At 32.9% G+C, this 12,687-nt stretch overlaps 2 protein-coding genes across 3 annotated transcripts in view; one reads left to right on the forward strand and one right to left on the reverse strand.

Moving 5' to 3' along the window:
• The window catches only part of LOC134273823 (uncharacterized), a 7,333-nt gene extending 5,247 nt beyond the window's left edge, over positions 1-2,086 (forward strand). The window contains exon 3 of the mRNA XM_062756031.1: positions 1,450-2,086. Coding sequence (XP_062612015.1) covers positions 1,450-1,607 — 158 coding nt within the window. The 3' untranslated portion in view covers positions 1,608-2,086. The remainder of the gene's footprint in view (positions 1-1,449) is intronic.
• A 279-nt stretch (positions 2,087-2,365) lies between these two features.
• Positions 2,366-9,829, reverse strand: LOC134273824 (ubiquinol-cytochrome-c reductase complex assembly factor 1-like). Of its 2 annotated transcripts, XM_062756034.1 has the most exons (11): positions 9,652-9,829; positions 9,350-9,451; positions 8,840-8,977; positions 8,449-8,521; positions 8,283-8,340; positions 7,868-7,976; positions 7,682-7,759; positions 7,464-7,580; positions 7,073-7,173; positions 3,417-3,489; positions 2,366-2,698 (listed from the first exon to the last, which is right to left on the reverse strand). In XM_062756034.1, exons 1-10 carry the CDS (start codon positions 9,739-9,741, stop codon positions 3,441-3,443), a joined length of 915 nt encoding a protein of 304 aa, XP_062612018.1. In that variant the 5' UTR covers positions 9,742-9,829; the 3' UTR covers positions 2,366-2,698; positions 3,417-3,440. The 2 variants fall into 2 exon arrangements, with proteins under 2 accessions (XP_062612018.1, XP_062612017.1); XM_062756033.1 differs by having other exon boundaries at positions 2,366-3,489.
• Positions 9,830-12,687: the final 2,858 nt, after the last annotated feature.

Consider the following 12,687-nt stretch of genomic DNA (forward strand, 5'->3'; position numbering starts at 1 on the left):
CTAGTTATTATTATTATTATTATTATTTTTCTTCTCGGGAAAATTTTGTCCGCGAATGATCTTGTAAAGTACACATCCGATTAAGGGGAAACCTTTTTAGGGTAAGTAGGCATGTTATGTAGATTTGCGGAACGAAGGTCATTTTGCGCGCACGTGCTTTCGCACGTGCAACACGTGAAATGACCAATATACTTGAAATTGCCGTAACTTTTACATTTTTCGATGTAATGCTTTTATATTTAGAATATGTAGACATATTATAAATGTAGATAAGATGACATTTTCAACATGCCATTTTGTGTGCACGTGCTTGCAAGAGCGCGCACGAGCAACACGTGAAATGACCGATTTCATTGATATAGACGTAAATCTTTACCGTTTTGATGAAATGCTTTGAAACTCATAATATAAGAATATAGTTGTAGCATAGACAATATGATATGGTCAAAATAGCAAGATCTCACGCGCATGCACGTGCGCTTCGCTCTGATTGGCTGAAACTAAAGTCTCAATATCTTTCTTGTTTTTTGATGAAATCCTTTGAAAGTTTGAACATAGCCATGCATTAGGATATCCTACAACATTATATATAGCAATTATCAAGAAACCACGTGCATGCACGTGTGCTGCAATCTGATTGGCTGGAACTTTAAATAGCTGTAACTCCCTTAGTTTTCAACCAAACAGGACTGGATTTGGAACATAGATAGATATAATAGACTTCTACAAGAAGGTATGTCACCATGCACATCCATACACGTGAGTGTACGTGCGCTGCAATCTGATTGGCTGAAACTTTAAATAGCTATAACTCCCTTAGTTTTCAACCAAACAGGATGAGATTTGAAACATAGATAGATATAATGAGATGAGAAATGTGAAATGAGTAAAATCAAAAATACACTTGAATGAGCGTATTTTTTAAATACTTTTGGATTAAATACTTTAATATCTAGTATATTAAAGTATATAGATTGTGTAGACAAGATGATATGGTCATTACGCACAAGCATTTACATGCACATGCGTACAATGCTAAAATTTGAATGAACTTGGTACCCTTCTGGATAAACGTTGTTAAAGTCTCAAATGCATAATGTTTGTCTTATTTAATGAAGCTAACAGGGAATATGGCACCAAAAGGGAGATGGGGAGCGTTTGGGGAACATCTGTAACGGTCCCCGTTACAATTAGCACTAGTTCACAATTTCAATACACTTGTTTGGCGAGTTTATTGAGCCAGCTGACTTTCCTTAGCAATGATAGCGTTCGATGAGCCGAAATCAATCGTTCTCTATCGAAGCGCATTTGTTCGGTAATCGACCCACATTCTTTTTTATGAAATTTGAATTTATGACTCTAAATCCAAGTCATGATCCGATAGGTCATAAACTTTTACATATCTTCAGGTTTTAATGATTTTTTCTTTCACAATTTTCTTTTCATCAGGTCTGTGCATCACAGTGAGCTTGATAATCTATGGTGCCTCCTTGATCGATCTCTACAACTCCCTTCTTAGCTGGTCGTTCGGTCTGGACGTTGCTGGTGCAGCACTCGCACTGACTGCCGCAGTCCTTATGATTATCAACAGCTGTATAATACCATAAATCACAGTTCCCATAGCAGCAAATGGCAGATAACAAAGGCAGGTCTCCCCGGAGTTCCCTCCCATTTGTAGACGCTCAAAATTAATATTTGTTATGCCAAAACCGGATTTCATCCGATTACTCTCCAAGACTGTAGAAATTCAAATGACATTTAATAGCTTTTGCAGCTAGAAATCGACCCGTTTCTACATTCAAGAGTATTTTGTCCTTGTTCTAGATTTGTGCCATACTTTAAATCTACATTTCTTGGTATATGCATTGACAAACGAATGTGTATACACTGGTCACGTGCTACCACGTCAATTACGATTTAGATTCATGGCGCGCTTTGTGGAGAATGCAAGCGTTTTGAAAGACGCCTTCAAAAAGTACATGAAATGCAATTCCTCATTACCAACTCATCAATATAGTCAATTTGTCTTGCAGATATTCTTTTCCTTGTAATATGGATATTTATTTTTATGTGCAATACTGTTACATGACTATTTTACAGTACGTGTAGTACTACCTCAATTTGTTACTTTTTGTAAGAAATAAAAGTCCATATGTACACAGTTTTTTTTCAAATTCTTAAGAGCATATGTTCAAAATATGTCCAAAAATCGACAGACGCTGAGGACGTACAGTCCTTAAATTAAAGAAAAATAAGTGAGGATGATCCAGCAGAATTTTAAAGAAATATAATACCATGTTCATACTTGTTGACCCAATTTGCATGGTTCATTTCTCAAGTTATATCTTTTATTAAAAACACTAGATTTGAATAAGAAAACAATAATTTATTGAAAAAAAAAAAAACAACAAATGCTGACAAAATTCCTTCAGATCCAATCTTTGTACAGCTACGTATTCACAATAAATTTGCATGCACCTGTAAATATATCTGTCAAAGTAATCTGGCAGCATTGCTGTAAGGCATTTTAAGGTCAAAGACTCCAGATGCTGATGCCCAGCTCAGTCACTACACAGCAGTCAAAATATCACTTACATACACCTACTTCAGGTCACACAATGTCATTATTACACATTTACTCAGCGTTTATCACAGGCAATCTTATCTTGCTCTGTTTTCATCACAAACACTACAGTCCCTGAAAATGTTCTATTATCTTATTTGAGCATTCAGTCAGTGTTCTTTCTGTTAATATTTTAAAAACAGAATTACATGTAGTTTTTATCTGTAGTTTGTCTCTGATTAAAACACACAAAAATTTATTTTTTTTAAATCCCAGTTGTAGTTGTAGTTTGCACAGATATAATTGTTGCTGTATTTTGAACATTTTAAGTAATATCTGTAACTCAAGAAATACATAAATTAAATTGGTTTCCATTTCAATAAAATCAAACCTAGCATTCCTGTGAAGTACATAACATTTCAGGGTTATAAAAAATTACTTTGTCTCTATGAAAAGCTACATGTGCTAGGGGTCTATCACACAGTATCAATTATAACACAGTAACAAAGCCTTCCTTACAATGTTAATAGGTCTCTCTCTCCACAAAGATAAAAACAATGTCCATTCACACAGACTCTTGATCTATATCATTTATTTTATGGGGCATCATTACACACTAGCCAAATACATGTAATTTTTGTGTAAGAAAGTGATCAAGTCTTTGTTTTTCAGGATCATTATAACTCTATTTTACAAAAAAAAAAATTCAAATCTCCGACATAATAACTCAATATCTATCATTCAACAACAAGACATTCATCATTCATTTTCATTATTATCTCTATAATTTACAATGACTCAATTTTCGACAAGTTTCTACATGTGGCAGTTTCTGTAATACTTATCTTCTTACAGTCTGAAAAAATCTCAGGGAATTCTAAAAATCAATCTTCCTTGTGTGTCTGGGTATCTTGTACTGTCTTTCCCTGCAAAAAATAATCAGTTTTTGAAACTACAGAAAAAAAATATTAAACCTTTTTTGGACATTAATAATTTTACACATTATAAGTTGACATTTTTTATACGAGGGGCCCCTGGGTCCTAACAGTCAACTGAGTATCAGTTTTTTCAGGTTATAACCCTTTTGGGCTCACCTATAACTACCTTAGATTTCAACATGTTCATTTTACTGTTTCTTGAGAAACCTTTGATTGTTATTTTAAATTTTTCCTATATTTTCCCTGGTAAATATTTATGCCCCCCTTCGTAGAAGGGAGGGCATATTGCTTTGCTGCTGTCTGTCGGTCGGTCTGTCAGTCCACTTAGTTTTCGTTCATTTTCTTCGCAACCGTTGCACATACTGAAATGAAATTTGGTATACAGATACATCACATGAATATCTAGGCCAAGTTCTGTTTTGGATACGATCGCACCATTTTTGACAGAGTTATGCCCATTGGACTTAGAAAAATTCCAATTATTAGCAGTTTCTGTTCATTCTCTTCACAACCGTTGCACACACTGAAATGAAATTTAGTATACAGATTTATCAGATGGATATCTCGGTCAAGTTCTGTTTGTATGATTGCGCCATTTTTGACAGAGTTATGCTCCTTGGACTTAGAAAAAATTCCAATTATTTGCAGTTTCCTTTCATTTTCTTTGCAGAGGTTGCACATACTGAAATGAAATTTGTTATACAGATTTATCGGATAAATATCTTGGTCAAGTTCTGTTTTGGGTACAATCGCACCATTTTTGACAGAGTTATGCCCTTTTGGACTTGGGAAAAATCCAATTTGGGGGAAGGGGGCATAAGTGTTTTACAAACATCTCCTGTTTATCTCTAATCAATAACAAGAGATGTTTGTAAAATACTTATGCACCCCTCCCCAAATTGGAATTTTTCCAAGTCCAAGGGGCATAACTCTATCAAAAATGGCGCGAATGTACCCGAAACAGAGCTTGATCTAGATATTCTGCTGATAAATCTATACTAAATTTCATTTCAATATGTGCAACCTTTGCAAAGAAAATGAATGGAAACTGCATAATAAGTGGAATTTTTCAAAGTAGAAGGGGCATAACTCTACCAAAAATGGTGTGATCTTACCCAAAACAGAACTTGACCTAGATATTAAGCTGGTTAATCTGTATAGCAAATTTCATTTCAATATATGTGCAATCTCTGCGAAGAAAATGAACAGAAACTGCAAATAATTGGAATTTTTCTAAGTCGAAGGGGCATAACTCTTACAAAAATGGTGCGATCGTTCCCAAAACAGAACATAACCTAGATATTCATCTGATAAATCTGTATACCAAATTTCATTTCAGTATGTGCAACGGTTGTGAAGAAAATGGACGGACAGACCGACCGACAGACAGCATCAAAGCAATATGCCCTCCCTTCTTCAAAGGGGTGCATAATAAATTTAAATCTGCACAACATGAGGATGGTTCTATATTATTATGTCTAATAAACTCTGTTCACGAGAGGATTTTAAAGATTTATTTCCTAATAATTACATTTGCATTATTCTTTCTTAGATGAACCTATTGAAGAGAAAATATGTTCAATTGTGAACTTTATTTGGGGGTCAGAGGTCATAGCGTGACCGAATCGCTCGGCGAAGTGATATCTTGTTTATATATTTCTGTCTGTTTTCGGAACTACCAAGTTTAAAGCAATGAAAAAGGTAAAATAACTGACACATATAGATATTTTCATGCAACAGATGTTCAATAGATCTTCCTTTGGTGTGAAGAATGTTTTAAATACTATAATTACAGCCTAAAATTGGACTTGCTTTTTTAACCCGAAATTCCTTGGAAGTTGTGTTAAATAAAACAGGGGATATCACTGCTTTTGACTTCAAATATATTAAAAACTCGTAAAATAGTAGGATTATTCTCAGTGGGGATCATTGTTCTTACATTATAAACACAGGAATCTTGAACCGGACTGCTGAACATCATTGTAAATTATTCAAATGTTGGAGCAAAACGAACTTTTAAACCAAACAACTTCTAGGCCCCCTACGTCACTGCGCGTCACAACATAACGATATGGTGGCCAGTTCGTGTATTAAATACAGTTTTATTCGGAATTCGTCTCAAATGTAAATATAAGTAATAAACAACGTTAAAAAGTTCACTGGGAAATGAACTTTGATGGTACGTGATCAAATCTACGTGCTTCACAGGATTTGATCACGTGACCAACTAAAAGTCCATTTCCCAGAGGACTTTTTAACATTGTTGTTTATTTCTTAATTGATTAAATATTGATTCCTAATTGTGGCCCTGATTTCATCAAGAGGGCAGGACTGGCACAAATTTGAATCTATATTATCTGAAGTGCTATACTAAACAATATAGCCAGTGCTGCTGTTTTTGAGAGGACGAATTTAAAGATTTTTTTAGCTACAAACCTGAAGGTATATTTTCATACATAAAATTTTGATCCCTGTTTGTGACTCAAATCTCCAGTGGAGCATGATTGGAGCAAACCATACATGTTAACTCTACCGATTTAGGCGGGAGTCTACCGCTTTTTCACTCCATCTCCCGCCTACCGATTTAATTCAGAAATCTACCGCTTTTCTACAAAAGTTGTGTCTAAAGTATTTTTGGTTCGCTTGGGTATCCATTTTTGAAGCCACTCTCATAAAATCTCGTTAGATATCGCGTGATTTGACTCGGAAGCATATATACAAACGCTTTTTTAGTATCGATGTGTACGTAGATTTCAAGCACGAATTTGACAATGACAACAGCACAAGATTACCAGTGATTACATTGGTTACGATAAATTTAGTCAACATCACTGCAATGAAAAAGGAGATACAGCTTTTAAGAACTAGATGAAAACGTTTGACATTGTCTATAAAAGCACAGGAGCCCACAATGTTATCAATAAAGTCAATAGAAATCACTCGATTGACCAAACCATGTGGCACATCTCTACTTTCGTTTTCGATCATCGCGGGAAATCTGATTTATATAACGAAAGATAGGAACTTGTTTTAGATCTAGTTTAAACCATGTCATCATTTGTTTTGTTCAACAACTGAATGAACATTCAGAATTATTGCTTCTAGGCTATATCAGCAAAGATCACTCTTCAAAAGGCTAAGTTAAACATCCAATCCAAGCAAAATGATGAGCATGAAAAATATTTGAATTTGTACAATTTATGTCAAACTTAGGTGTTTCTGTCTTCTTCTTTAAAGTGCAGTTGATATTTAAGATTAAATATTGTAGGTTTCATTTAAGGCTACAGTCATGTATATTACATGAAATGTATCGATAATCCAAGCGTAAAACGACACGCGCGCAATGCTACCGCTTTTGAGGTCTGAATCTCCCTATTTTTCATCACAATAGGTTAACATGTATGAGCAAACCCTCAGGATGTTTGCATAGTAGTTATAATCTGATAAATCATGCCCCTGCTGTTCTTGAGATGGCTTTTAAAGATTTTTTACTTGTATTCCAGCATAAAAAAATGTACTAAAGTCCACAATATTAGAATACTTATTCTGTCTTTAACTAAGTATAACTCACTCTGTCTTTTTCCTGGTTTCCTCGTCCACTTCTAAAGGTAAAAATGAAAACTGTCCTCCACAGAGAAGTACTTTACTGTCAATAGATTGGAGGTAGTGCATCTGTAGGAAAATAAAACAGCAAATTACTTAAAAAAAACTAAGGCATCTGACTTTAACACCTCAAATCTGAAGATGTTTTTTATATTTTAGTCTCTGTGTTCATGTTATTTATGTATAAGAAGTTGGAACACCAGATTGTGACAAAAAGACTTTATAATTATTTCCTTCAAATTAATTTTGTGCTGATTTTTCCATAAGAATTTTACAAGAAAATAACAGTATAATCTCCCTTGATGTTTTTAATTCTTGACTAAAATTTCTGAAAAATAATCAATTATCAAGCAACACACCTGTTTCCTGGTGTATTCCACCATGAACTCCAAACACCTAGGATCACAGTCTTTAGCATCATAAATATTCAACCACAAAGCATGAGCAAGGGCAATATCTGTTCCAACTAACAGTGCCTTTAAATTAATAAAAATAATAAAAGTACAGGTTCCGAATTAATTTCTAGTAAGAAAATCTAGGATTTACATGATTGAAGTAAAAAAAATGTGATACAAACCTCATCATACCTAATCATGGCAGACTGGAAGTGATCATTAAAGTAAAGAAGGCTGTCTTTCTTCTGTTTCATCTGGGCCTACAATTCAATAAAAAATTACATCATAAAACTTCAAACGGAAACATTAAAATATGCCACATAGAAAATGAATTCAGGGAATGATTACATGAGTGATAGTAAACATACCCCAGCCATTTTAATGCGTGGTTCCAAGTCTGACCACATGGCACTCACTAGAGCCATCCCCGCCACTATACCATCATTACCGTCTCTCTGCAAACGCTGAAGCATCATCCTAGAAATATGGATAATAAAGTATATATATAGCATAAAGATAAATCACTAATGGTATTTGTAGTTATGACTTCTATAACCAAAATTTTAAAATATTTGAGTTGAAAATTAAAGTACATGTATATGTTTTCTGGTCATTTAAAATTGTTTCTTTCTCACAGGATAAAAGAAAGAAAAGAAATTGTCAAACTGATTCAACTGTAAAATGAAAGAGCTATAGTTTAACACAGACTATACATTCATAGTTTAATCTTTTTTTTTTAAATTTCATTCAGATATTGGACATCAATACATTCATATATGTTACCATAAGTGAAGTTCTAGCACTTTATAGAAAGAATAGAAGCTGTCATCTAATCTGGCCACTGAAAAGAGAAAAATAAAGTCTTTACTAGCAGTACATAAAATTTTAATAATTTTTGTTTTCTAGGGACATTTTTCAAATTGCAAATAAATTTATAAGCAATACTTACTTTCAAAGATCTCTTCATACGAAACATTGTCAGATATTGACAAGACCAAAACAGTCCCTCCTACTTGTAAATTCTACAAAATAAAAACATATCATGGTACATGAAATATAAATCAACACTTTTCTTTGTCAATATGTTTACTTTAGACATACTTTTTTTCAACTGGGTCATAATTTCGTGGAATCTCAATTTCTGTTTTAAGTCACTTGGACAAATTTCCGCAAATTATTTGTGACCATGTACATAGCCTAAATTAATAACACTTCAAAAAAAGTACTTCTACAGTATTTCATTTATCTCTATAATCTTTTCCCAAAACACGATGTCCATCTGCATTAATATGGTCATCTGTATTATCTACCACACCTGGTTATAAAGGACTCTAGCCTACCTGTATTGGTAACATGGTCTCCATTTCTTGTGAAGAAAACACTGACTTTAAACTGAGCATCATTCTTCCCAGAAGTGATGGAGCAGTTCTCTCCTCATGTGTCTCTCCTGTTTTACTAGACATTCCTCTTTGCTGCATCTAATTCAATATAAAAATTGAATATAAAAAAAGCTACACATACTTACTATAAAAAAAAGTATTTCCAAACGTGGAAATAATTTAATAAAGGATAAAGTTCAAACAATTGAATTTCTGATTTTTTGAATAATAGGTGGAATTGTTTTCTTTGCGTAGTAAGAATAACTTAGTTGAAAACACTCTCAGGTTGGGCAATGTTTTGGAAACATAACCATGATAACCACCAACGTTCGGCAATGGCCCAAGTAAAAAACAAAATTCAATGTAAATTCTTTGACAAGAAAGAGATCGTTTGTTTTTAATATCAATATAATTAATTTGTTATATGTAGAATGAAAATAAAATCTTACTGAATACTCACACCTTACTTACTATTGTGATTGGTGCTTTAACTTGAGCTCCTGCATTTCTATGTGTTGTAACAGACAGAATTGTGGCCTTCTCACTTGTTGATAGATTGGAAAAATGCCTCACCTAAAATAATCAAAGAATGCGTTTTATTGATGAATAGAATTTAATTTTCAGCAGCATAAATGAATGGATTCAATTTATGCTGTCAAGTGCTAATCGTGTATACAAGTGTAGGTACATACTAGTTGTAGGGCAAAACATCATGACCTAGGCGGCCCGAGGTAGCCTAGGAAATTCGGCCTAAATCTTTCATTCGTACTCACTTTTGCTAGCCTGTCTGCAACCAATTCATTCTTCGGTAGAATTGATTTACTAAAACAATGGTAACATCTTGCTAAAACACAACGAGACATTTTGCATAAACTAACAAGCAACAAAAGCGCCGAGTGGCGAGTCAGGCCGAGTGATCTTCAAGTTTTGTAACAAATTTCGTAATCAGAACTCTTCAATCATGAAAAACAGAAAAGTAAGAGGGCAATCAAAGTAAAGCATACTAATGTTTGTCGGACTTTCATCATGTCCACTTTCCACACTGCTCTACAAATAAATCTACCGTACTTTTTAGTTTATGTATCATATTAAGTAGAAAATATGGGTATTCTACGAAAAGTTAGCATACCCACAGCTTAACTAACTGAGTATATTGAATAAAACTTTTATAGAGGGTCCCCTGAAAAATTGTAAAGAAGAGGTCCATCAGTCACTGTATTTAAATTTTCCGATATTTGGCTAATTTAGCGATTTATTGATCAAATTCAGGTACCTGTGCATCACTTGACGGGGCGGGGGTTGGGGTTTTTTTGTATTTTTTTTTTTTAAATTTTCTAATAGAAAGATAAATAAAACCATAGACATAACAAGCAAAATTATTTTAGAAATCAACAATGTCTAATAGATTTTTGCAATAGATAATTTGAAAGATATTTACCGAAGTAAATGTAGAAATTCTTAAAGATGTCATGATAGATTCTGTAACAATTTCTTAAAATATATATTTATTATACAAAAATATGCAACAAATTCTAAATTTGAACACAATGTCAAAAGAATCCTCATTACGATTTCTTGGTATAGTTTAGGAATTTATTGTTAATGTAAAACATCAAGACCTATTAACTTTAAGATTTGTCATAGCGCCAAAATCAGTCAAAAATATTAAACCAAACCATACATCTATTTTTGTTTGTCTTATTTAAGTTTCCTTAATTTGTAATATCCACCGAAGGGGGTAACGCATCAGTCAACTGCAGTACATGTAAATCGTGAAAACCCTAAATAAATCGCTCCACAAAAAATACTCCACTAACATATTCCGATGGCTACAGGTGCATGATTCATGTTCTAAATTTTCGTTTTTGTCGTTCTCCTTTATACTGAATCTATAATTGTTTCAAAATATATTTTTAGGACATATTTCTTAAAGACCCAATTTTTTTACCGTACGGTTACTTGAGGAGGGGGAGTGGTCGAAGTAACAGTGGTGTTATTTACCTGGAGACCCCCAATACCCAAGATGTCAAAAATCTGTATACACGTAGCATTACACAGGAAGTCTGTGTCTGGTGATCAGGGTCAACATTCCATGTTTCGTGTCTAAATTTGAGTGAAACTACTTGAAATAATTGAAATATTTCAATATAAAATTTATTTATTTATACTTCATTCTTTCAGCGATATCTAATGAAGAAAAAAGTTATGAAGAAATATCGTTTTTATATTTTTTTAAAAAAATGTAAAATTAAAGAAAAGAACACAGATGAAAACTACAAAGTAAAGATATCTTTTTTAATTAAACTTGTGTAAATATCAAAATTTAAAAAAATAATGAAATATTCCATTCATAGGCCTATCCGTCGTGTGAACATATACAATGTACCGCGATAGGAATATTGCCTATGTTCTGATCAACAATAGCGTCGAAAATATTCACCATTTCCGAGTGTTCGTGTGTTTAAAATTTTTTATTATTTGATAGATTTCTAAATATACTTTTAGGAATTGATCTTTGGCTTTATATATTCACATTTTAATTTCGAATATTGGGTATCGACAGACGTTAGGAAATTCGAACTAAAAGTTACAATCTCGAAGTGACATTTCATTTAAAACGGAACATGGTGTAGATTGTATTCATATATACATAGATAAAACATGGGATAAAGGAATTTTTTATCCATGCCGTTTGTGCGAAATATTTTTTCTTTTTTATGATATTATTCCAATTTAAATCGGCAAATAGCGTTTCTGTGCACGGACCGGTTCAAATTCTACAGCAGATATTTTGGACGATATATCGCCTAAAATACAATATAGCCGTTGAGATTGAAAGCAAATATTTTATGAAGTCATGTTTTAATTATCTACTCTCAATTGTTTTTGAAATAACATTTAACCAAGATTCTTTTTTTAACCCCCGTGTATACAAGGCGGCTACATGAAAGTGTTTGACGCGTGACCAGGCAATCGTTTTCAAAAGACACAAACTCAGACTATCAGGTAACACGGGTAGCTGGCCTGTCAATCAAATCAGAAGCTATTGGTTTTTTTAATGATTGACAGGCGGTAAATTTTTGATCTTGAATCAGGTAGATTTTGGGGGCGTTAACATAAAATTGGGTGTTTAAGTTGTTCTTGTTAACTAAGGAACATACATATACGTATACAACATATCGATATCCATATCCGATTCTATATAATGCATGGTATCCATTTTAATGGGTTTCGATAAAATGTGATTGTAGCAGATCGTCTAAAGATACATTTCTCTAAATAAGTATATTGTAAAATCATCTTAAAGATATAAATAAAATATTTTGATACAGATATATAGTATACAGGCATGTATATTTTCTTCAACAAAACGCTTTTATAATAAAAATAAGACAGTTATTCCTTAAATATTATTAAACATAAGTTTACACTTATGTACAAAATACTTAATGATTATACACCTGAATATTTGCAAGAAATGATCAATCAATGTCTACCTGTTTCACAAAATTACGCCTTACGCAATAATTTATATCACTTACCAATCACTAGAACAGTTGCATATATTACAATAGCTTTTTACCATCTACAATTAAATTATGGAATGATTTGCCAGATAGCTTTAAATCTGTAACAAGTGTAGCAAAGTTTAAACAGTGTATACAAAATAAAAATCTTGAAGATAAAACAAAATCCAAATTATACAACAATTATGGACAAAGAAAATTAAATATACTCCACTGTCAGTTGAGAAACTTCACTAGTAATCTTAATGCAGACTTGTTTAATCACAACTTAGTTGATTCACA

Source organism: Saccostrea cucullata, unplaced genomic scaffold, assembly GCF_032062105.1.
Source record: "Saccostrea cucullata isolate Sc308-1 unplaced genomic scaffold, CSIRO_AGI_Scuc_v1 ctg1068, whole genome shotgun sequence".
Lineage (NCBI taxonomy): Eukaryota > Metazoa > Mollusca > Bivalvia > Ostreida > Ostreidae > Saccostrea > Saccostrea cuccullata.